At 52.2% G+C, this 23357-nt stretch overlaps 10 protein-coding genes across 10 annotated transcripts; 6 read left to right on the top strand and 4 right to left on the bottom strand.

Annotated features, from left to right (window-relative positions):
- Positions 1 to 46: 46 nt before the first annotated feature.
- On the top strand, positions 47 to 1596 carry AUEXF2481DRAFT_28482 (glycoside hydrolase family 28 protein; the record flags this gene model as incomplete). The annotated part of the gene is made up of 6 exons (XM_013489454.1): positions 47 to 322; positions 377 to 525; positions 577 to 800; positions 855 to 1054; positions 1107 to 1424; positions 1510 to 1596. 6 exons carry the CDS (start codon positions 47 to 49, stop codon positions 1594 to 1596), a joined length of 1254 nt encoding a protein of 417 aa, XP_013344908.1.
- Positions 1513 to 2226, bottom strand: AUEXF2481DRAFT_643072 (uncharacterized protein). The gene has a single exon (XM_013489697.1). The coding sequence runs from the start codon at positions 2118 to 2120 to the stop codon at positions 1722 to 1724; it is 399 nt and encodes a 132-aa protein (XP_013345151.1). The 5' UTR covers positions 2121 to 2226; the 3' UTR covers positions 1513 to 1721.
- On the bottom strand, positions 2225 to 4259 carry AUEXF2481DRAFT_38807 (uncharacterized protein). The gene is made up of 2 exons (XM_013489520.1): positions 3068 to 4259; positions 2225 to 3016 (listed from the first exon to the last, which is right to left on the bottom strand). The coding sequence occupies exons 1-2, from the start codon at positions 4133 to 4135 to the stop codon at positions 2654 to 2656; spliced, it is 1431 nt and encodes a 476-aa protein (XP_013344974.1). The 5' UTR covers positions 4136 to 4259; the 3' UTR covers positions 2225 to 2653.
- A 983-nt stretch (positions 4260 to 5242) lies between these two features.
- AUEXF2481DRAFT_64283 (uncharacterized protein) lies at positions 5243 to 7130 on the bottom strand (the record flags this gene model as incomplete). Its single annotated transcript, XM_013489580.1, has 2 exons — positions 5243 to 6551; positions 6607 to 7130. The coding sequence occupies 2 exons, from the start codon at positions 7128 to 7130 to the stop codon at positions 5243 to 5245; spliced, it is 1833 nt and encodes a 610-aa protein (XP_013345034.1).
- A 1372-nt stretch (positions 7131 to 8502) lies between these two features.
- AUEXF2481DRAFT_28478 (uncharacterized protein) lies at positions 8503 to 10141 on the top strand (the record flags this gene model as incomplete). The annotated part of the gene is made up of 3 exons (XM_013489453.1): positions 8503 to 8979; positions 9045 to 9667; positions 9721 to 10141. The coding sequence occupies 3 exons, from the start codon at positions 8503 to 8505 to the stop codon at positions 10139 to 10141; spliced, it is 1521 nt and encodes a 506-aa protein (XP_013344907.1).
- A 532-nt stretch (positions 10142 to 10673) lies between these two features.
- AUEXF2481DRAFT_4022 (uncharacterized protein) lies at positions 10674 to 12448 on the top strand (the record flags this gene model as incomplete). The annotated part of the gene is made up of 2 exons (XM_013489369.1): positions 10674 to 12107; positions 12161 to 12448. The coding sequence occupies 2 exons, from the start codon at positions 10674 to 10676 to the stop codon at positions 12446 to 12448; spliced, it is 1722 nt and encodes a 573-aa protein (XP_013344823.1).
- Positions 12449 to 12945: 497 nt separating this feature from the next.
- AUEXF2481DRAFT_4021 (uncharacterized protein) lies at positions 12946 to 15751 on the top strand (the record flags this gene model as incomplete). Its single annotated transcript, XM_013489368.1, has 3 exons — positions 12946 to 13138; positions 13204 to 14653; positions 14701 to 15751. The coding sequence occupies 3 exons, from the start codon at positions 12946 to 12948 to the stop codon at positions 15749 to 15751; spliced, it is 2694 nt and encodes an 897-aa protein (XP_013344822.1).
- Positions 15752 to 16214: 463 nt separating this feature from the next.
- AUEXF2481DRAFT_28475 (uncharacterized protein) lies at positions 16215 to 17244 on the top strand (the record flags this gene model as incomplete). Its single annotated transcript, XM_013489452.1, has 2 exons — positions 16215 to 16256; positions 16306 to 17244. The coding sequence occupies 2 exons, from the start codon at positions 16215 to 16217 to the stop codon at positions 17242 to 17244; spliced, it is 981 nt and encodes a 326-aa protein (XP_013344906.1).
- Positions 17245 to 17414: 170 nt separating this feature from the next.
- Positions 17415 to 21152, top strand: AUEXF2481DRAFT_642681 (uncharacterized protein). The gene is made up of 3 exons (XM_013489696.1): positions 17415 to 17697; positions 17750 to 20592; positions 20648 to 21152. Exons 1-3 carry the CDS (start codon positions 17584 to 17586, stop codon positions 21015 to 21017), a joined length of 3327 nt encoding a protein of 1108 aa, XP_013345150.1. The 5' UTR covers positions 17415 to 17583; the 3' UTR covers positions 21018 to 21152.
- Positions 21153 to 21286: 134 nt separating this feature from the next.
- Positions 21287 to 21796, bottom strand: AUEXF2481DRAFT_28473 (uncharacterized protein; the record flags this gene model as incomplete). The annotated part of the gene is made up of 2 exons (XM_013489451.1): positions 21287 to 21694; positions 21746 to 21796. The coding sequence occupies 2 exons, from the start codon at positions 21794 to 21796 to the stop codon at positions 21287 to 21289; spliced, it is 459 nt and encodes a 152-aa protein (XP_013344905.1).
- Between the last annotated feature and the right edge of the window lie 1561 nt (positions 21797 to 23357).

Raw genomic sequence — 23357 nt, 5'->3', positions numbered from 1 at the left:
CCGTTGAGGATGGTCCATAGCACTATCCCTTTCTTTGCTGTTGAGGATGGTTTCTATCAAGTTCTGGTCCCTTGCCACTCTCATTACTCCACTAGTATCTGCTGGTGGAGGTGTTCATTATTCCAAGCATGGCAATCGACCCCAATGCACCGTCCTCGCGAACGGCGGCACCACCAATGATGTACCAAATATCCTCAAAGCATTCAGCAAATGTGGTAATGGAGGGGACATCACGTTCCCCGAAGGACAGAATTACTATATCGCTTCAAAGTTGAACCCGACGGTGAATGATGTGAACATCAATTGGCAAGGTATTTGGACGGTATGCCACGTGGTATCACCAAAGAGGAGATATGCAGTACTAATACGATGCTAGTTCTCTCCTGACATCGAGTACTGGAGACGAAACAGCTCTACCTACCCTATTGCCTTCCAGAATCATGCTGCCTCGTTCATTTTGACCGGCGATCATATTCGCATTAATGGATACGGGACAGGAGGCATACACGGGAATGGCGATGTCTGGTAAGTGCCGACTCGTCGAAATGTGCAATACATCTTGCTGATCACAACAAGGTACACCGCAGAAGCAGGACACACCGTTCCGGGAAGACCCATGCCTTTCGTGTTCTGGAACGTCTCGGACGTGACTGTCAAAAAGTTCTTCATCATTGATCCACCATTGTGGAGTTTCAACATCATGAACGGCACTAACATGTGGGTCGACGAGCTGTACTGTAACGCCACTGCTACACAGGCAAATGCGAGTCAGAACTGGGTACAAAATACGGATGGGTTCGGTAAGTGTGTTGAAGATTTTATACACAACCAGCAAGCGGGCTGATTTGATATAGATACAATGGACTCGAAGAACGTCCGGCTCACCAACTTTGTATATCAAGGAGGTGACGACTGTATTGCCATCAAGCCCAGGTCCTCAAACATCTTTGTTCAGAATGCGACATGCAGAGGCGGGAATGGCATGGCGATCGGCAGTCTAGGGCAATACCTCGAAGACAATACGGTTGAAAACGTGGTCGTGGATGACGTGAAGGTAGGCCCTGTCGTCGAGCACCGAAGAAGCGTAGCAACTGACTTCCAGGCAGATCATCCGATGGAACGAAGATATGCACGGGTCTGTTCTAATCAAAACGTGGGTCGGCGCCTTGGTCCCCCAAAATCCATCTGCCAATGGCTACTACGAGAATGGCGGGCAGGCGCGAGGAGGCGGCTGGGGATCCGTCCGCAACGTAGTCTTCTCAAACTTCCAAGTCGAAGGTGCGGACGCAGGACCGACAATTGATCAAGGATCGGGCAACAATGGCAGCTACGCAGGCACGAGCTTGATGGACATAAGCAATGTCGTGTTTGCCAACTTCAGCGGCTGGCTCTCTGGCAAAGAGACCAAGGAGCGTACGACGAGCGTGAGTTGCTCAAAGGTGCATCCTTGTTTCAATATCGACTTCGAGAATGTCACTCTGACAACGGCTTCGAACTCGACGAGCACAGGAACGAGCAGCTGTAGCTACATCTCGCCAGGAGGAGTGCACGGCGTCTCGGGGAGTGGGTGCTCTTGAGGGGTTTTTTGCCGTCTAGTGAACAGGTCGGGAGGGGGGTATATATGTATTAGACCAGAGGAGTAGTGGTAGTGGTCGGCGCATGTGTCGTGAGGATGAAATGTAGACGAAATAGAGTGAAGAGTTGTTCGTATCTTTGTTCTTCTACAGGGACTTGTCGCTTGACTGGTCGTCTTGGCTGGCGTGGCGGTCTCGCAAGGTCTGTATGATGATTGTGGGCTTCTGTCGTGGTTCCTGAGGTTTGAAGCCCATGGCTTGACCGATGAGACCGCTGGGCTTGGGTACAGGACACTCGCGCTTTGGGCGGGTCGTGTCGGTGGAGTCGCTGTCGTCTTGTTGCTCAGAGTCGGGCACGGCAATTGTCTGCTTGCGGCGTCTTCGTCGTCTGGGTTCACCGTCTGGCGAAGCACTGTCGGCCACTTGTGTCTTGTCGACTGGACACGGGAGAATGTGAGGAGCGGCCACGACGGCGAAGCAAACAGCGAGACACCCGCTGAAGAGCGACATGGTCGACCGCGAGCGCGGATGGAGGTGGGCAACCATTGTGGACGAGGTCGTGTCGTGTCGTGTCTATTCCACAATCATGGCGCGAGCGACTGGGAAAGTGTGCATGCTGCTCTGCACGGAAGAATGCACAAAACTTTAATCCGCCATGCTGTGTTATGCGCTCCCGCTCTCCGCAAATTACGCCTATTCATTGGCCAATTCCTCTGGCCCAATCCCACCCTGCTCCAGCATCCTCCTCTAAGAGAGGTTAATGTGACCATGCAGCTCGTCCTGAATGCGCTTGATTGAAGCATATCTCTGCTCTTCCCCAACTGGCTTTATCACCGTCACGGTCTTCTGCTACTCCCGCCTTCACCGTGCGCTGTCTGCTGATGCCTCTCTGTCCGGCTGCAACCTTGTCGTCTTGAGCATGAGTGGAATCGCCTTGATCAATCATTGGACAACATCTCGAAATAGATGCAAATTCTGCTATACTGATAGCCCGAGTGGCTACTACTGCTACATATTGAATAAGTCTCGTAAAGGATCGTATGGTCATGTCACGCAACAATGATTCCACCTCTAATCATCTAGAGGTCAATCATTCTCTCGACGAAAGGCTCGAATCTGGCCTTGAACTCCTCGACGCTGAGCTCCTTCTCGCTGAACCAGTTGGAGCTTCTGAGCTTGGCGCTACCGAGCTTCTTAGGAGGAATCAAAACATCGCTGACAACCTGGATTACTCCATCGGCCGCAATGCCATCCTGAACACTGACGCGAGAGAAGGCATTGACCTTGATATCGATCAAGCCACCGTATCTTCCAACATCGATTGAGAGAGAGTGGTCCTCGAGTGCTGTAGGAAGGTCGACGTGCCAGTGACCCTTGGGAATGCCATCCTGGGCATCAGCCTTGATGAAGGCATCGCTGTATAGAACGTTGTCGGGAACAGTCTAGTTCATGTCAGTATAAATCAGCTACATATAGGATCACTTTACACTTACGTGGTACAGAATCAGAGCCTTGAGGTACTTGCGCCCATACTCGCTGAAGAGGAATCCGTTGATCTTAGGTCCAAGCTTCTGGAAGGCGAAGTTGGAAGGAGCGAAAAGGGTACCGCTGGGGTGGTCGGTGCTGTTGTATGCATCGAGGAGACCAGTCTTGCCGAGAGCCAACTCGAAGGTGGAGAACTCAGAAGGCAGGAGATCAATGATCTTGAAGGCTCTAGGAGGAGGAATCAGGAGGTTGTCGACTCCGTGAATGACACCGTTGGTGCCAAAAATGTTGACGGCAACAACACGAGAGTAGAAGTTGATGGTCAGACCTCTGAGACCGATGTGTACGCTCAATCTCTGAGCAGCCTTGCCGGGCAAGTGCTCGCCTTCCAAGAGAGTGGGGATGGTGTGGGTGATAAGGACTCTGCCAGCAGGGTAGAAGTCATCACTGATGTGGTACTCGATGAACTTCTTAATCGCCTCCTTGCTGGGCTTGTGGTGAGGGTGGTGATCAGGGAATGCCGAGTCCTTAGGCGCGAAGACGGTGAAGTTGCCAGAGTCAGTCGAGTTGAGCTTCTCAACGATCTCAGGGTACTCGCTGATCAGCTTAGAGAACTTCTCGGTGTATTTGGACGAACTGAGCAGCTGCCAGACAGTCTCGTTGGGCTTGTGGTCATGGTGAGGATCCTTGTGGTGGGGAGGTCCGCCGTGGTGAGGAGGGTGAGGGTGCTCATGGTGGTCCAGGGCGTCATATGCTTCATTGGTAGCAGACTCGAACCAAGACTTAGCATCGAACGCGGTCTCCTGGACCTTGCTTGTCATGGAGCTTCCAAAGTCCGAAGCAGTGCTGAAGGCTTCATCGAGGGCATGCTTAGCATTGCCAGATGCTTCCTTGACACCCTTCTCGGCCTCGAAGAAGTCATTCTTCAACTCGGATAGGACTTGCTCGGACCATGATCCCTGGTTTGCACGGGCATGCGTGGTGTCGTCAATCGCGAGCTCGCTAAAGATCTGCTCATTGGGGACGATAAAGGCGGTGCTTAAAGCAGCCAGAGGGAGGATGTGTAAGAACCTCATTTTTGCTTATGATATGGAAAGACTGTCCTACACGGATGGCAGAGGTCTGGCTGCCTAAATAGCTACCCAGAGAAGCCAAAATGTCAGCGTAATAGGGCCAAGCGATGACGAGACTTGACGTCCGCCTCCCCGCGGCTGGCGGCACAATGAGGTGATCGGATCCCTAGCTTCCGAGTACGCTAACATATGGCCAAAATCCCTTTTTGTTATGCGGCTGCCTAGCCACATGTTCTGGCATTTGTTCTATCTCTTCTTCCAACCTCCAAGACCAAAGCTGCGAGCTTCTCTGTCCTTGCCTCAGGTTGCCGTGAGGATTGACTGCAAGCAAGCCGTGTGGAGACCCCACAGCTTTACTTTGCCAAGTTCGTTACTATGTCCGGTGTTCCCAGCCTCCTCTTCCATCATGCATGTGTCCGAACAAAGTCTTATAATGAAGCTGAGATGAGCATCGCTTTCTAAACAGGTGATGCTGAAACGTTCATTTCCATTGATATTGCCCATTTTCAATGCTGACCCGCTCCGCCAACCGTTCCTGCCTCTCAAGAGTAGCCACTAAAAGCTTCGCGGCACAACCGTCTTTGACCAGACTTCCAAATCGATTTAACCAAGAATCAGATGTGCGGTGGCTGCTCTCTCCTTCTGGTGACGCGTTCTTCTTGGAGACTGATTTGCAAGTCTTCGAGCTCTTGAGCTACTCTCATACCAGTTCTACTGCGTGGCTTGATGCGGCTCATGAATACAGTCCAACCTTTGACAGCTCAAAGTCCTCCGACAGCTTTGACGTGAAGGCAAAACATCTGCTCTGAACATGACCATGAGTGGTTCTCCTTGTTCGAGCTACTGCTGCCGAATTGTGAACCGTTGTTCGAACGAACTGGTTTGCTTCTTCCAACCTTCAAGTATGTGTTGATGATTCATCACACGAATCTAGGGCTCTCGCACGCGAGACACGGCAGCAACGGGTGATACCCAGGTCAACATGATTTTGGCGCATGAGTAGTGCGACGTCTCCACTTGACGAATTGCAGACGATTCAATGTGACTATTTGCCTGTTGGCGGAATTAAACAATATTTTGTATTCATACCAAATGCTATGCAGTAATTGATCAAGCATGGGCCTTCTGCTCATTTCTTCCTCCACGACCTCCTCCACGTCCACCGCGTCCATGGCCACGACCACGCTTGCTGCCACCGCCTCTTCTGTTGAGCGAGAAGTTGATCTTGACCAAAGGCTTCTGCACCCATTCTACAGACTGAATGCCCAATCTCTTCTTCTCTTCCTCAGGAAGTTTCCACGCTTGGAAGACTCCCATCAAGTTTTGCGAGTCTTGCGTGCCTTCATTGTGAGATTCAACTTTGACATCTCTAAGTTCTTCAACCCATGTGCGGATGTAGTCGCCTTGCGAATCGTAATCCAGGGCTTGCTTGATGGGGTTGAACACGCGCTGTTCACCGCGAGGGTCGTTGCCCACCCCGGCTACGTATTGCCAATTACCCCAATTGCTTGAGAGATCATAATCGATCAAGTTCATCTCGTACCACTCGGCACCAATGCGCCAGTCGACACCTAAATGCTTTGCCAAATAGCTGGCAACATTTTGTCTTGCACGGTTAGAGGTGTATCCAGTCAAGAAGAGCTCACGTTGACTAGCGTCGATAAGACCAGTGCCGGATCGCCCTGTGACGAAACGCATGACAGCTTCCGCAGTCGCGTCGTCGTTGCTTCCACCCTTGTTCTTCTTGTCGGTTGAGTCGCTGAAAGGGCTAGAGATGTACTTCCACGAAGCGTTCTGGTCATTCCTGAAGCCTTCCACGTGGAAGAGACGAGGTCCAAACTTGCGTGTGCAAAGTCGCATGTAGTCTCTCCACAAAAGCTCGAACCGTACAGCAGCTGTTCCCTTATTTTCTCCCTTTCCGTAACCAGGAGCATCCTTTCCTAGTGGAGTCTTGCCGTCCTCGAAATCAATTAGCTTCCAGTGGACTTGGCGTGCTGTGAAACATCCGAGAGCCAACCATGCAGACAGTTTCGTGCTGAAGTCCTGACCTAACAGTCCATTGCGAGTATCCTTGTATGCAGTCATGCTTCCGCTCTCAATCAAATGGTCGATACGCTCGATTCCTGACTTGGAACCACCGATATAAGGGTGTGCAGATTCGGCACCTTTGGGCCACTTTGCCACATTAGGAATGCCGTTGTCGTCTCCGAGAGGCTTGGTTAAAGCGGTCATAACGCCTTCCAGAGAGTCGGGGATCTCAAAAGGTTCCGACTGCTCAGGAACATGGGAGGGGAGAGGAGGTAGAGAGGATGGTGTCGGGAGGACTTTTCGGGGTGCGGATCTCAATGGTTCCACAGTCTTTCTGTAAGCAGTGAAGACATCGTTCAACTGACTCGGGTCTTGCAACGGGACGTCGCGACTGCAATTGACATGTTAGCTTTTCGCGTCTAGGCATCATCCATGATATCACTTACTCGTCCACGAGATACTTCTCGTCGACCCAGAGCTTGAACTCGGAGTCGTACTGTTTGCAAAGCTTCCTGACATCCTTTTCTTCCCTCTTCTCCTCGACACCTTCTTCATTGGTCATCCATACGCCTGCAACATCCACCTCGTTGTGTTCCTTGTAGCTTTCCAAGATGGTGCGGACGGCATCGTGAACAGTGCCAACACGTACTTGTAGATCGCTGCCAACTCTTTCTAAGTCCTTCTTCAAGTCCCACACACTTTCTGCCAGGAACTTGGCCCTGAGTTTTCCGCATCGCCAGAAACCGCTGACTGGTGCTCTGGCTTCTGGGTATGGCGACTTCTTGGACGAATCGGAGATGAAGCCAGAAACCTCGATTTGGTTGGCAGGAAATGTGTAGACAGGGAGGAAATGCGTGAATGGTTGTTGGGACTGCTGGAAGAGGCGTGAAACTTCGTGGAATATGGGATTATCGGCGAGTCGAAGATCGCGGCGTAGCACGTAGATGAGAACGCGCGCTTTGGGAGACATGCTTCTTCAAGTCTCGACGGACAGAGTGAGAGATGGAATACGAGGTTTTCAGATGTTGGGTCGCAAAAGGTGAGCGAGAAGGTGTGTTGGATAGAACAAATGATATTAAGAGTATTGGAAGGCTAGCGGTCGGTGCTTTGTTTCCAGAATGGACGATGTCATGGGTCAATACATGGCGAACGATTAGCGGTAGAGTATGCTAAAAAGTATGTGAGGCGAGCATATGTCATCAGTCTCCAGAAGACGATTCGGTGCTCGCGAGGGAAGCGAAAAGCGACCCTTTGCCCACAAAACAGCAGAGCATGGAGATCAAGCAACGACTGGCGGTGCGCGAGTACCGGAAACCAGTGAATTGTGTCTGAAAAGGGAATGGTGAATGTGATCTGAAGAGACACGAGAGGGCCGGTGCGATCGGGGAGATTTCTCATGACACTCGTTGACGGAGAGAGGGGCCCTGACGAACGTTGGCACCTAGAGCAACTTACGCTTGGAGTAATTCGCATGCTCCGACACGCTGTTACCTGCAGGTTTAGATCGAGCCTAGACAGAATGTGGTTTGGAGATCGTCGAACATCGTGGTTGAATCTCACCGATGCACACATGCCCGCGATCTCCGACGTTGTGTCCGGGCGTTTGTCTCACACGCTCCATCTGCGCCACGATTCACCAGGGCTGTCGCGTAAAACCACGTGAAATGGTTGACTTTATCCTGCTTTGACGTGTTGCTGTTGTGCGATATTGAGTATTGCTATGTCCTGCTATACAACAAGCATGCGTTTACCTGTGGGAGAAGAATAGTAAGGTTAGGTAGTACGTAGAGATCAAGTATGCTCGGACTTGGCTCCGGGGTATGACGTTTACTTGTATCTCGAGATAGAACTTGAATAGCCATTAAAGCTGGACCAAATTATGGCGATGAATCTCGAATAGCGACTGGCTCTACCTACGAGAGCTTGTAGAGTACCTTCAACTGTGTCGCGAGTAAGTGCCCTGTGACTCGTATCAAATGTGTCGCCAGTGTGATTGTAGAGTCCTCTGATGTGTCACACTGCTATCCCATTTGTTGCTTTTGCGTTGCAAGCAACACTGCGCGAGTCATATGCATACCGGTACTTCAAAGATATGTATCGATTGAATCAGATGACGTACAATATGCCAGTGAGCTCTTCACATAATCAAATCTAGTCGCTGGAAGCACAAGATAGTATCACGAAGATTTAGCCAGGGTGATGGCACGAGCAAGCAATCTTGATCAGTGGGAGAATCCGCCAAGCGCGTGATGACGATCCCGCTGCATAATGGGTTCGCGAAAATATTGCTCGCATGATGGAAGAGGCACGACAATATCAACTTGGTATTCACTGTCCATAACATGCAAGCACTGTGTTTTGGAAGAGCGCCTGTGCCTTCACCTGCGGTTCTGAGGTTCCTGAGAATCCAAGCCGAATGCCTGTCATTTCTCAGCTCGCGTTCACAAATTCGCCGGAGCCATTACCATCTCGCGCCAGTCGCAACTCGATCACACGTCCTGATAGAATCACAACGCAGAGTATCTCTGACAGAAACGGGACAACGGACAACGGACTTTACGTGTCGTGGATTCCAAAGCAGCACAACTAGATCAAGATGGCAAAGGCCGTGGCAGCAGGCTCGACAAAAGAAGACAGCTCCGCTGCAACCAAACGACCTGCCACCTCTGCCCAGGTTACTTGACGATGCAGGAGCTGCCAGCCTGGGACGTATTGTAAAACCGACCAACGAGCTTAGGATGCGGTGCACTGAGTTTGACGGGGATGGCAGAGTCACACTGGTCAACGGCGCATTCAAGAAGAGTGAGCTGATAGCAAAGGTACGACTGCAAGGATGCCGCTTTCATCAAAGACTCCAAGCCCAAGCTGACAAGATCGTGCATAGTGTGGCCTCCTTCCTCGCGACCTTCGAAAAATCGATTCTGCTTCGTTGCCGCACATCCTCGTTCGCCCTTCTGCCATCCTAATCAAGATCCTGCACATCAGCTGCCTTATCAATCACAATCGCGTCTTAGTATTCGACGCCTACGGAACCACGGATTCCCATACCCAGTCCATCTTCATGTACGACCTGGAAGGCAAATTACGAGACGGGCGATCAGCCGGGACTCTGCCCTATGAGTTCCGCGCCCTTGAAGCTGTTTTGATCAGTGTGACGTCCGCTCTCGAAGGAGAGTTTGAAGGCGTGCGCGAACCTGTCGTGCAAGTGTTGAGAGAGCTCGAGGAAGATATTGACCGCAACAAGCTGCGTCATCTGCTGATCTACTCGAAAAAGCTGGGCACATTTGAGCAGAAAGCACGCCTAGTCCGTGATGCTATCGATGATCTCCTCGAAGCGGACGACGACTTGTCCGACATGTACTTGACTGAGCTGGCGAATGGCGTGACTCGCGAAGAGGATGACCATACCGAGGTCGAGATGTTGCTTGAATCCTACCACAAGGTGTGCGACGAGATCGTACAGGCAAGTAGCAATTTGGTCAGCAACATTCGTAACACGGAAGAGATGTGAGTGTGAGAAGAATCTCAATTGCCCAAGTCGTGGCTGACAAGTGTGACAGCGTCAAGGCAATTCTGGACGCCAACCGTAACTCGTTGATGCTCCTGGATCTACAGTTCACAATCCTGGCGCTCGGTATCGGTGTAGGAACCTTCTTCGCCGGTCTCTACGGCATGAACTTGAAAAACTTCATCGAAGAAACGGACTTTGGATTCCCACTGGTCAGCATATCTTGCGGCTTCTTCTGTATGGTTGCCATTGTCTGGGGCCTCAGGAAACTGCGAAAGGTACAACGACTCAGTATGTGGGGCGAGAGCGGTAGTCTTTCACCAGAGAACCCCGGTCGTCGCGGTCGGGGTAGCTGGAGGGAGATTGATCCCCAAAGCCAGCTTTCTGGCGAGCACAGAGTGGATCGTACTGTTCGCTGGAAACAAGACCAGCGGATGAACAAGCTGCAAGAGGGCTCTACCGAATCACTGTAGAGCGGTGATGATGTGATTGGATCTGGTCGAGAAATGGACCTTTGTACTACTAACTCGGCATCTGGCATGAAGATATCCTGTGTGGCATAGCGAGGCGTTCATGGGAGATTTTGTATTTTCAGCTGCCAGGCACATATGTATCGCCTCTCAATCTTGCATCACGAAGGGGGTGTTTATCTTAGCCGGCATTTAAGATCCAGATAAGCACATACCGAATGTCTCGAAGCGCACAAGATGAAGGCGACTGGACATGGTCATGGTCTAACAAAGGCGGCGACCGAGGTAGGAAGGTAGGTAAGATGATGCGGCGGCTTGGCGGGGTACCTGTGACGCAGCTTCGGCGTTCGTAAGTGGGAAAAACGATCGTCTTTCTGCAGGCACGAGGCTCAAGTCTTCCTAAACATTGTCTACCATATTTGGCTTCCCGAATACAGGACCCTCTGATCTGTCCCACCTCACACGACCTGCTCAATCTTGCGCAACCGTGAAGCGCACGAGGCCCTCGCCGCCACCACCCTCGTCGGCGCCTCCAATGGCCCCCGCCGACAAGCCTGCGCTCACGCAGAGACAGTCTTCGACACTGCACTATCAGACCTTCCCCACCTCACCGCCCACATCGCGTGGAAAGCCTCCAACTTCGCCCAACCCTTCGTCGTCCAACATCCACGCCGACGCTCAGTCCGGTCCTCAGGATGACAGCCAAAGCGAGACTCCGCTTCCCAAGGCCCAATTGGCCATCCTTGCCGTCATAGCTCTCGCCGAGCAGACTGCCCTCAACTCCATCTCGCCCTACCTGCCTGCGATGGCCTCTACCTTTCCAGAAGTCAAAGATGGCCAAGTCGGCTTATACGTGGGTCTGATAGCCTCGAGCTTTGCTCTGGCACAGTTCGCAACAAACTTCTTCTGGGGCTGGCTCAGCGACAGGATAGGCAGAAAACCCGTCGTTCTCATGGGCACCTTCTTGACTGCCGGCTGCTTTGTCATCTTCGGCTTCAGTCGGACCCTCTGGCAGGCCATCTTTGCTCAAACTCTCATGGGTTTGGTCAATGGGAACCAGGGTGTCATCAGCACATGCTTGGGCGAGATCACTGATCGAAGCAATCAAAGTAGAGCTTTTACCTACCTTCCCGTTGTCTACGGCATTGGCGGTATCACAGGTCCCCTGGTTGGCGGCTTGCTTGTCTTTGAGACGATACCTTGGAGCGGCAAGCCCAATCCATACCCCTACCTTGCCCCGAATTTGCTCAGTGCTGGTGTACTGCTCATAGACTTCATCCTTACAATGGTCTTCCTCGAGGAGTCTCTGGAAGAAGCCAAGGATCTGCCACCTCTCAACAGACGAGTATCCAATCTCTTTGCCTGGCTGTGGCAGTTCACTGGTAATGCAAGGAAACCTTCTTATGTCAGGCGCCGCGAGCAACACGAGAACTCGGCCTCTAGTGCGCGGAACGATGGTACCGAAGAAGACACTACCGATGACGAAAGCGACAGTGAATCGACCCATTTGTTTGGCACCGCAAACCATGAGACGCTTAGTAGCTCTGCTGTTTTCAACCGCGACACGATCCTTCTGCTCATCACTTTCCTCATCTTCCAGCTGTCTAACATCTCCTACAACTCGCTGTACCCCATCTTTGCGCAAGCAGTACCCCCCACCGGTCGTGGCTTGTCGCCCGAAGAGATTGGCCTCTCACTGGGCTTCGCCGGACTTGTGACCATTGTCTTCCAGGTCGGTGTGTTTGGAAAGCTTCGCGAGAAGGTAGGAAATAAGACTACTTACCGCGTTGGACTATTTGGCTTCGTCATCGCGTTCCTGCTCATGCCTTGGGTCGGGTACAAGGACGGCAAGGATGGAGCTGGGCACAGCACGCAAGCAGGCAAAGTATGGTTGTGGATTGAGCTTGGAGCTGTGCTTATCATCAAGACTGTGGCAGCAGTCGGTGGCCTTACTAGCGCCCTGCTTCTGGTAAGACCGAACGTGTCCTCGCACTAGTATGTGAATGCTAACCTTATGAATAGATTACCAATTCCGCGCCAAACCACTCGGTGCTAGGCACGCTCAATGGCCTTGCACAAACGCTTTCAGCCGCAGGACGTGCTGCGGGACCTTTCGTGTCTGGTTCATTATTCACTGCAGCAACACATGTACGACCCAAGGGCGAGGCCCTTGCATTTGGCGTATTTGGTGGTATCAGTCTTCTAGGATTCGTACTGAGTCTTGGAATTCGATCATCGAGCCTCGAGGCCGAAGGTTGGGATGAGAGTGACGAAGATGATGATGCTACGTCTGATGAGGAAGAGGTATAGATGACGGGTTCAGAATGTGTAAAAAATTGGGATTTCAGCGACGGCGTTGCTGGACGGTGTCATTGTTATTGGTCAGGCGATAGCAGTCTTGCATATATTGTGGATCTCTTTGGCAAATGTAATATAAGGACAAGAGGATGGTAGTAGTCACACAGCAAACGCGACGTCATTTCTGCAAGATTGTACAGCGAATTTGTGGTCTATCTGGAAGACGAGCAAGAGGTTGTGACTGTCGGTCTTCGCGAAAGTTAGATCAAGGTAAGAGACGAGGAAGTGGGGTGAAGAATCTGATTAGATGAAAAAGGAAGCGATAAGGCGCGCCGACCATCGGCGTCGAGCAAGACCCGCATGTAACCTGGCCGGGCATTGGGACTTTCTTGTCATTTGCAAAGCGAGCAGCTGCAGTTTTTCCCCTTGTACTCATTGGGTTGCTGCATGTTGGGCAGCGTGTGAAGCTATAATCTCCATCCACAAACGACAAAGCAACAAAGACAGCAATGTTGGCTCGTCCTTGTATGCGTGCCCTCGGCCGGGGCAGGGCCCTCCGCGTGTCGACGGCAGCGGCATGCAGAGCAGCAGTGCGTCCGGCTCTGGCCAGCGGCTATGCCACCGTGTCAAAGGGCGCTCGTCACGAAGAGACGTCGGCTCGTTCGGCCGTCATCAACGTGCTTCAGAACCTGGGATCCAAGCGTGAGTAATAGGTGCCACTCGAGATAGATGCGACGACAGAGACTGACGCAAGCGGGACCCGTCAGGCGAGGTTCAGCAATACCTCTCGCAGTTCCAGTCCGTCTCGTCACAGAAGTTTGCCGTCATCAAGGTTGGCGGTGCCATCCTGACCGACTACATCGATGTCCTCTGCAGTTCGCTGCGTAACCTCAACCAGATGGGCTTGTTCCCCGTCATCATCCACGGAGCCGGTCCCCAGATGAACAAATTGCTTGGGGAAGCTGGTATTGAACCTCAGTACAGCGAGGGAATCCGCATCACCGATGGTCCCACACTCGGCGTCGCACGCAAGCTGTTCCTCGAGGAGAACCTCAAGCTCGTCGAGGCTCTTGAGTCATGGGGCGTTCGCGCTCGTCCCATCACCTCTGGTGTACTCATGGCCGACTACAAGGACAAGGATACATGGAAGTTCGTCGGTGAGGTCAACCAGGTCAACACCGACCCTATCAACGCCGCAATCGCCGACAACTACATCCCCGTCCTCACTTGCATGGCCGAGAACAACGAGGGCCAACTCCTCAACGTCAATGCTGACAAGGCTGCTGCTGAACTGGCCAAGGCTCTCGTGCCTCTCAAGATTGTCTACCTGTCCGAAAAGGGTGGTCTGCACAACAAGGACACTGGTAAGCTTATCGAGGCCATCAACCTCGACGAAGAATACGACCGCTACATGAACATGCCCTGGGTCATCCACGGCACTCGTTCTAAGATTAGAGATATCAAAGACCTCCTTGACCACTTGCCCCGTTCCTCCAGTGTGGCTATCATCCACCCTGAGAGTCTCGAGCGCGAGCTGTTCACCCACACTGGTGCCGGAACTCTGATCCGCAGAGGCACAAAGCTGCACAAGGCTTCATCCCTCGAGGAATTCTCCGATGTCCAGAAGCTCAAGCAAGTCCTTGTTCGCGACCGTGAAGGCCTCGACGCCGAGGCTGTCGTTGACCGCTACCTCGACACCCTCAAGGGCAAGACTTTTGCTGCTTACCACGATGAAGGCATGGAGGCTCTTGCCGTAGTCCTTCCCCCCGACTCCGCCTCCCCTGGCGGCCTGGCCCACTTGGCCACTCTGACCATGACCCGTTCCGCATGGCTCTCCAACATCGCTGACAATGTTTTCCAACACCTGAAGAACGACTACCCCAAGCTTGCTTGGACCGTCAAGCAGGACGACGAGAACTTGACCTGGTTCTCCGAGAAGGCCGATGGTAGCATTGCTCGCCAAGGTGAGGTTCTCTTCTGGTACGGCATCGAGACTCCTGAAGAGGTCCGTGAGTTGATGGCCGAATTCATCCAACACGGCAGACAGATGTTCGGCGATAACAATCTCGAGAGCCAGCTCCACCGTGCTGCGTCCGGCGCTCTCAGAATCAAGGATGTCGCACAGAGACTGCAACAGCACAGAGAATCGCTAGGACAACAAACCAGATCTTTCTCCACCAGCTCCTTCTCCTCGCGCAACATGCAGCGTGTTCGCAGGTAAGTTAAACCAAATCCGATCGATAGCACCTACTAACAGCCCGCAGCACTTTTGGCGCTCCCACAAGACGTGGTTATGCCACCACTACTAACCCCAACCCCCCACTCGGCATCAAGAACCAGGAAAAGGACTACCCTTCGAAGGTGGCTCTCATCGGTGCCCGTGGCTACACTGGCCAAGCTCTGATTGACCTCCTGAACCGCCACCCCAACATGGACCTTCGTCACGTTTCATCGCGTGAGCTGAAGGGTAAGAAGCTTGCTGGTTACACCAAGCGCGACATCACATACGAGAATCTCTCCCCCGATGATGTCCGCCGCATGGCCGACGCTGGCGAGATTGACTGCTGGGTCATGGCTCTGCCTAATGGCGTCTGCAAGCCCTTTGTCGACGCCATCGAGGCTTCCAGCCACAAGCAGTCTGTTATTGTCGATCTGTCGGCCGACTACCGTTTCGACTCATCGTGGACTTATGGTCTGCCCGAGCTCGTCAAGCGCAGTAAGATTACAGGTGCCACACGCATTGCCAACCCCGGATGTTATGCTACCGCTGCTCAGCTCGGTATTGCCCCTCTGGTCCCTTACTTGGCCGCAGCTCCTGCCAACCCAACTGTCTTCGGAGTTTCTGGTTACTCAGGAGCCGGTACCAAGCCCAGCCCCAAGAACGACGTCGACAACCTCACCAACAACCTCATTCCCTACTCATTGACTGATCACATTCACGAGCGTGAGATCAGCGCCCAACTGGGACGCGAGATTGGATTTATTCCCCACGTTGCTGTCTGGTTCGCGGGTATTCATCACACTATCTCGATTCCCCTGGCCGACACCATGACCTCTCGTGACATTCGCCAGCTCTACCAAGACCGCTACAACGGCGAGAAACTCGTCAAGGTCACTGGTGAGAGCCCTCTGGTCAAGAACATCTCTGGCAAGCACGGGGTTGAGATCGGTGGCTTCGCTGTGCACAGTGGCGGCAAGCGTGTTGTGATCAACGCGACCATCGACAACCTGCTCAAGGGCGCTGCTACCCAATGCTTGCAGAATATGAACCTCGCTCTCGGTTACGCCGAGTACGAGGGTATCCCTCTGTCATGAAGGATAGGGTAGATGATGCCAGGTCGTGTAACAATACAAGGCGTTTTGCGTTTCAAGCACATAGAAGTTGCTAAATGGTCGATCGAGGGAAAGACGAGTGCTGAGACAAGGCGAACTGTCTATTCCAGGCGGGATGATATGTAGAATGACATGATTCCGAATGTACATGATTTGTTTATACCTATGTTCACATGGTTTAAAAAGGTTGTTCAAACTGGCAGCATGCAAGCTCCAAACAATACTTGTACTCGATCCCCCGCATGACGAGCGACGGGAGCTAAAAAGGGCATCCGGGGTTCGGTCGAGAACAGCCGAGCGGTGCTGGAGTGGCAGTCCATCAAGCAGCCAGCGTCATTCTACTTTTGCGCATCAAAGGAACTTGGTGGGTGGACAGGATTGCGACGATTTGCCGTTAATTGCGGAGTATCCTGTCACACGGTGCGCCAGTGCTTGGGAGTAGGTCATGTCTTCGGACAAGGAAGCGAAAGTCGACCTTGGGTCCTTGGTGTGTGCTGGAGCCCGATGAGCTTGATGCAATGCTAACTCGGCGGCAGACTCAAAGCATTGTCAACGACTGCCTCTACACTGTCATCCATGACCTGGTACTGCAGACGCACCGCCACGAGAAGCTACTCGCACGCACCGTGGACCCTGCGACTGGCTTGCCCATCTGCCCATCATGTAATCTGCCTCGACTGCTGGATCCTCCTCTAGCCAACGCGAACCCTCCCAAGAAGATACAGTACTGCACACATATTCCCTGGTCAACGCGGCCGGGCCACGACATCTATGGCAACCCTTTCCCTGTCGCTGGTAGTGATAAGCCACCAACCAAAAAGGAGCGCGAAAGGATGAAGGCCGAGTCAAATGCTTCCAAGGAACACGGTACTGCTCCTCCCTCGCCTTCGGCAACAGAACAACCCAACACGGGTGGCCCAGTGGACAAGAAGGCGGCAAAGGTCGGAGAGAGGCTCAAGGGGGGCACATATATTCCGTGGCACACATGTCCGTCGTGCAAGCGCAGTCTGCTCATCACACGCTTCGCACAGCACTTGGAAAAATGTCTCGGAATTGGAGGCCGGGGTGCTAGGGCCGCTCGCCTTAATGGCGCCAATGGAGCTTCGCCCCTCGGGAGCAGAGGTGGCACGCCAACACCCAACTCACGTGGCTCCAAGAACGGAGACGATGACGACGAGGATGATGACGACAAGGCAGGGGGAGTGCGTAAGAAGGTCCTTAAGCGGGGGCTCAAGGAAAGCATGAAGAAAGAAGTCAAGAGCTCCAAGGTTGGAAAGAGGCCTGGCAAGTCGGATTCAAAGAGCGACAAACGAGAAAGAGACGAGCTCGGCGACGATGAAGACAACACACCTCTGCGCAAACGAATGAAGTTGCAGAGGGTCGGCAGCACGGCGAGTTTACAGACCAGTATCGCGGGCGAAGAAAGCGTCGACGGCAGCTTCGTCGACGATAACGACAGCGCAGCTGACGATTGAGGCGTCTTTTGGTCTAATTGGGTCACGGTCGGGTTAAAAGGGCTTCACGGGTTGCATATATGGATACCACTGCGGGGCGTTTGGGAGGGGGAAAGGACAGGCCCTGTACACGACATGAAGAGCAGAGGAACCAATGCACCAAGTTTCGCAGTCGTGCAAGTGTTGTTCGTGATATCTGATTACTATAGCTGAAAGCTTTGGGTGGAGCGCGACTTCCACTTTGGGACGCGTCGGCAAACGATAGGCAAACGCGTCATCCGCACGAAATGAAGTGCCAGGCAGCACCAGCATAGCCCACGGACAGCACCAGACCCTCACGTCGCCGTCGCCATCGCAAACATGCCTGGACTAGTGCCAATGCGTAGGCAACGCGAGGACGACGAGTCGCGCGATCTGGGTGGCTCGTCTCCTCCCTCAGACAAACGACCACGCTTGAATGGCCATGCTTCGCAGGTATTGTCCCTTGTGCTCTGTTATCCGTGCCTTGACTAATTCTCTGTCGCAGGCTCCATTGCTGCCGTCCAGCTATGAGAATGGCCAAGCTGTCGCCGAACCGCTCACACATTCGCCCGGCTCCATTGTCAGAGTCGGCATGAAGAACTTCGTGACCTACACGTCGGCCGAATTTCTCCCTGGTCCCAGCTTGAACATGATCATCGGCCCTAACGGAACTGGAAAGAGTACTCTGGTTTGCGCCATCTGCCTCGGTCTCGGTGCCAAACCTGACGTTCTCGGACGAGCAAAGGACCCATCGGAATTCGTCAAACATGGCATGAAAGAGGCCGAGATTGAGATTGAGCTTGAGCGCGATCCTGCCCGTCACCGTACAAACCCTGTCATCAAGCGTATCATCAAGCGAGACTCGAACAACAAGACTTTCTTCATGATCGATGGCAGGAACAGCAGTCAGAAGGCTGTTGCCGAACTCTGCCGCTCCTTCTCCATCCAAGTCGACAATCTGTGTCAATTTCTTCCTCAGGACCGTGTCGTTGAATTCGCCGCTCTGGACCCCATCGAGCTCCTGGTACAGACTCAAAGAGCTGCAGCACCCGATTACATGAGCGATTGGCACGACCAGCTCAAAAACATGCGCAACGATCAACGCAAGCACCAGGCCGAACAAGCCTCCATGACCGAAAATCTGAAGAACCTCGAAGGCCGACAGAACATGCAACGTGGTGATGTCGAACGTTTACGCGAGCGTGCTGAACAACAAGAGAAGCTCGCAGCACTGGAGCGTCTGCGTCCTTTCCCTGTCTACAACGTCGCTAGAGACAACTACAATCAAGCCAAGGAACACTTCAACGAAGCCAAAACCGACCTTCTCGCGCTGAAGCGTGAGTGCGAGCCCGCCCTGGAGGCCGTCGAGTCAAAGGACGAGTACGTAAAGGCTGTTGACGCTGTTGTCAAGCGTCGCCAGCGTCTGGTCACACGTGCTCAAGACGACATCAAGCTGAAGGTCAAGAATCAGAAGACTGCATCTGAAAAGCACAAAGCCTGTGACGCAGAAATCGAAGCCGAGAAGAAGGGTGTCAAGGCACACAAGCAAGAGCGACTTCGAATTGACGCCCAGATTAAGAGTCTGCAGCGACAACTTGAGAACGAGCCGCCGACAGTCGACGTCGCCGCAATCAACGAGCAAATCAGGGATATCACGCGCCAACAACGCGAGATTGACGATACTGCACGAGACGAAAATGCCAAGCAGAGCGACAGAGTAGCACAAGGCAGATCGCTTCAGCAACGAATTACTGCCGCGAAGGGGAATTTGGAACAACTTCGATCAAAAGCCGGGCAGCAAGTCAACAAGCTCAACAACGCTTCTCCCGATACTGCCAAAGCTTGGGAGTGGATCCAAGCCAACAGGCAGGCCTTCACTGGGAACGTTTTTGGTCCGGCTATTCTCGAGTGCTCTGTCAAGGACACAAAGTTCGCCAATCTTGTCGAATCAGTACTCGGCCAGGCTGACATGGTTTGTATAACAATGACTCACAAGGATGATTTCAACTTACTTCAGCGCGAACTCTTTGACAAGCAAAGACTGTCTGATATCAATTTGAGAATGCTGGACACACCCTTGAGTCAATGGAGGAAACCTTGCTCCGAAAATGAGCTACGACAACTCGGGTTGAATACCTACATTCTGGATCTTCTTGAAGGACCTGATGAGATTTTGAGCATGCTTTGTGACAACAGAAACATTCACCAGTATGGTGTCGCGTTCCAAGAACTTAGCTCTCAGCAATTTGATGGCATGATGAACAGTCAAATCACCAGTTGGGCAACACCAAGTGAGACCTACAATGTTACGAGGAGAAGGGAATATGGCGATGCTGGTACATCGACACGCACTGCGCGCATCAAGAACGCTCGCTTCTTCACCTCTCAGCCAGTCGACACCCATGCTGAGCAGGAACACAAGAATGCCATTGCCGAGCTCAGTGATGAGTTGCAGGAAGCTCAACGACAAGCCGAGACGCACAAGGCTGCAAGTGCACGCCTTGGCCTTCAGCACAAGGAGCTTGCTGCGCAGAAGAGGGATCTCGAAGCCGATAAGAAGCAGGCTCAAGACGCACGATCAGAATGGCAGAAGCTGCCAGTCAAGATCGCTGGATATGTCACCAAACGCGACGGTCTAGACGAGCGTCAGGCAAGTTACCGTGCTCGAGTGCAACAAATCAAGGACAAGCAAGACAAGCTTGCCCTCGACAGAGCTCAAGATGCTTTGACCCTTGTGTCATCAGTACAGAGTTTGCAAAAACTGGAGGCGGACCATCTTCAAGCAAGCCTTGCCGCTATCGAGGCCGAGTCCGATTTCCAGATACTCAAGGCACACAGTGAGGAGGTACGGCAGAACCTTGCACAACGAGAACGCGATGTGAAAACATTGGAGGACGAGATGAAGAACTTGAAGAAGACGGCAACGGTCGCACTCAATGCCTGCAACACCTTACTCCAGGATCTTTCAGACAGAGAGCAAGAGATCTATACCCAGTTCAGCAAGATGGGTCTGGAAGAATACGAGGCTGAGATCGACAGCACCAGAGCACGACTCGAAATGGTGCATGAAGGTAATCCCCGAATTCTTCGCGAGTACGAGGATCGTGCCGTCGCCATTGACAAGGCCAAAAGAAAGCTGGAAAACATTGAGAACGAGCTTGTCGAGCTGCAGCAAAACATCGACGAGATTCGTCAAAAATGGGAGCCCGAGCTTGATCAGCTCATCGGTCAGATCAGCGATGCGTTCAGTGAGAACTTTGCCAAAATCAACTGCGCGGGTCAAGTCGAGGTGTACAAGGAGGACGATGACTACAACAAATGGGCTATTCAGATCCAGGTCAAGTTCAGGTAAGCTATGTTGATACTCGCTCGATTTAACATCCCACTTACAATGCCGAAACAGAGAAAACGAACAACTCTCGGTACTCGACTCCCACAGACAGTCTGGAGGTGAACGTGCTGTCTCCACGATCTTCTACCTTATGGCTCTACAAAGTCTCGCCCGTGCCCCCTTCCGCGTTGTCGATGAGATCAACCAAGGTATGGACCCTCGCAACGAGCGTATGGTACACTCACGCATGGTCGACATTGCTTGCTCGACACACACATCCCAATACTTCCTCATCACACCGAAACTCTTGCCAAATCTGGAGTATCATCCAAACATGAAGGTACATTGTATTGCTAGCGGAGAGTACATGCCAGAAGGACAGGGAAAGCTAGACTTTGGAGCTTTGGCTCAAAAGGCGTTGGCTGTCTACTGTGGGATTTAGAGGTCATGTTTTGATTTGGGATGGAATCTTGCTTCTTTGTTGCTCGATACCTGATGTTATGATATTCCTTTTTTTCGTTTTGTTTAAGCGAGGTTGTGGAGCCGAGAATACGTCAAGTTGCGGCTTTGGCAAGGGGGACCAAGAATTGTTAACAGATCCTGTTGCGTCAATTGCCGCTGTATCAATTCTCTGACCGATCCCGTTCGTTTCTCGAGAGTGTGTGATGAAAATATATACAAGATGCCCACATCTCTCAGAGCCGACCTCCCCTAAGAATTGGTCAACCAATCCACACCAGCCTGCGCAACCTCAATATCCTGAGCCACCGTGCCTCCACTAACCCCAATAGCACCCAACAAATAATTGTCTTTCAGAAGCGGCAAGCCTCCCCCAAAGATCACCAATCCACCATTAGTCTCTTGAATCCCATACAGCGCTTCTCCGGGTAGACTCTGATTATACAAAGCAGCACTGGGGATACCATTGAACAAAACACTGGTCCTGGCCTTTTTCATGCTTATGTCAATGCTGCCAGGGTATGCATTATCCATGCGAACGAATGCTACGAGGAGGCCGCTGGGGTCGACGACGGCGATGTTTTGAGGTACTATGGAGGCTGCGGCTTGTGCGGCTGCTGCTACTATGGCGGTTGCTTGATCTGCGGATATGTAGTGACGCTGGGATTCGAGTTAGAATTTTGTCGGTGAAGGTGTCAAGATTACAATTACTTGACTCGGTGTGCTGCCGATATTATTGGTGCTTGTGAGGTTTCCAGACATGTCGTTACAGGAAGTTGCGTGGATGTATGAAGAGAGTGAGAGCAAGGAAAAGGAAAGAGCAGAAAGAGATGGAAGATGCATCCTGGTATAACTTATAGAACTGGCAAGGTCTTGACTGTTGCAAACGGGCAGTGGTTTGAGAGCTCACATGCTAAATCTAGAATGCTCTGGCCCTCTTTTTATATTCCTCTTGCTTGGATGGTTTGCCATAAGTCCAATACCCCGCATGCTCGCGCGGCTGAGAGGTCGAGATGAGGCTTGAAGTTCAGGATCCCCGCTTTGAAGTCATCATGAAGGGCTCGAGCCAAGTTCATCTTATGCGAGTCGGCCGCTTGACCGAAATGTCGCTCTTGCTGGTAGACTCCTTGATGATGACTGTGGAGGAGAGAAGTTCTCGGTTGCCAAATTTTAACCAGGAAACAAAACAGGATTCTTAGTGTGGCTTTACGTCTCCATGTGCCAAAGTCTGCCACCATCTCCCTCTTTCAACGTTCGAAGAAGAGTAATGCCGAGCTGTAGCAAGGCACGACGATATCTCATGCCATCAACTCTGGTGCGGAAAATAAGTGGACTGACATATCTCCGCTCTGCCCACATGCTGTGGGTCTAAAATTCACCATGCCTTAGGACAACTGCGAATGTGACAGTAACTATTTTGCACACTGTGAAGTAAATCAATGTCAAAGAAGAATCAAGATGAACTGCTCCGAGAGTAAAACAGAACGTACAGCAGCAGGGATTCCCACGTGGTCACCCACCGTAGTACTAATCTGCCGTTCAACTGCTTATGTATGGCAGAGCGGACGGGATGCCCAGTTTTCAGCTGACTATGGCCGTACGTGTTTGGTGAGGAAATTATTGGGGTAGATATCCATTGTAGGCTCGGAGATCTCGACAGGTCTCGTCAATCTCGCACGCAATAGGGAGGGTCCTTTACGGTAAATGGTTGGCAAACAAAGTAGCATACGTCCGCAATCTGTGAGTGTATCTGTAAGTAGACAGATACGTCGCCTGGTCCGGGAGGGGCTCAAGAAGATGAGTAAGTGCATGATGCAACATCTCATGTCTACGGAGTCAGCTCCATCCGTGTTCTGCTGAATCTCCGCGGTGTTCAACTCCAAATGGGAAGTTGCTTGTACAAAACGAGTTCAGAGGTCTACCGCGTTGAAAAGATACGGATACGGACGTGAAACGACAAGCGCTCCTAGAATCACGACCCGACGACGTGTGTGACTGACAAACACGTCAAGACGAGACATCTTTGGCGAAGTCATGAAATTTGGCCCGCGGGCCAGCTGAAGCGGCCTCGTAACACAGCAACGTGTTTCGGTACCCATGCCCAAATCAAGCAACCGCTCATGGCACACTTTGAAACATGAACCCGGAGAGTCAGCTTACGCCTCAGGAACGAAGGAGGTCTGCCATAGCAAGAGCCGAGTCGCTCCAGTCTGGTGCAACAATCGCTTGGCCCAGCGGTCCCAACGCTCTATCGTCTGTTCGAGATCGCCGTTACAACTTTAAAGCACTCTGTACCACATATATGGTAAGCGGTTTCAAACAG

This window comes from Aureobasidium subglaciale (assembly GCF_000721755.1).
Source record: "Aureobasidium subglaciale EXF-2481 unplaced genomic scaffold scaffold_7, whole genome shotgun sequence".
Lineage (NCBI taxonomy): Eukaryota > Fungi > Ascomycota > Dothideomycetes > Dothideales > Saccotheciaceae > Aureobasidium > Aureobasidium subglaciale.
The sequence above is the reverse complement of the archived record's forward strand: the minus strand, read 5'-3'. Positions and strand labels throughout refer to the sequence as shown.

Coding starts and splice junctions, on each gene's coding strand:
- AUEXF2481DRAFT_643072 (XM_013489697.1), bottom strand. CDS start 2,120: ATGGTTGCCCACCTCCATCCGCGCTCGCGGTCGACCATGTCGCTCTTC.
- AUEXF2481DRAFT_38807 (XM_013489520.1), bottom strand. CDS start 4,135: ATGAGGTTCTTACACATCCTCCCTCTGGCTGCTTTAAGCACCGCCTTT. Junction 3,017..3,067: donor AGGCTCTGATTCTGTACCAC/GTAAGTGTAAAG, acceptor GACATGAACTAG/ACTGTTCCCGACAACGTTCT.
- AUEXF2481DRAFT_642681 (XM_013489696.1), top strand. CDS start 17,584: ATGCCTGGACTAGTGCCAATGCGTAGGCAACGCGAGGACGACGAGTCG. Junction 17,698..17,749: donor TGAATGGCCATGCTTCGCAG/GTATTGTCCCTT, acceptor TCTCTGTCGCAG/GCTCCATTGCTGCCGTCCAG. Junction 20,593..20,647: donor CAGATCCAGGTCAAGTTCAG/GTAAGCTATGTT, acceptor ATGCCGAAACAG/AGAAAACGAACAACTCTCGG.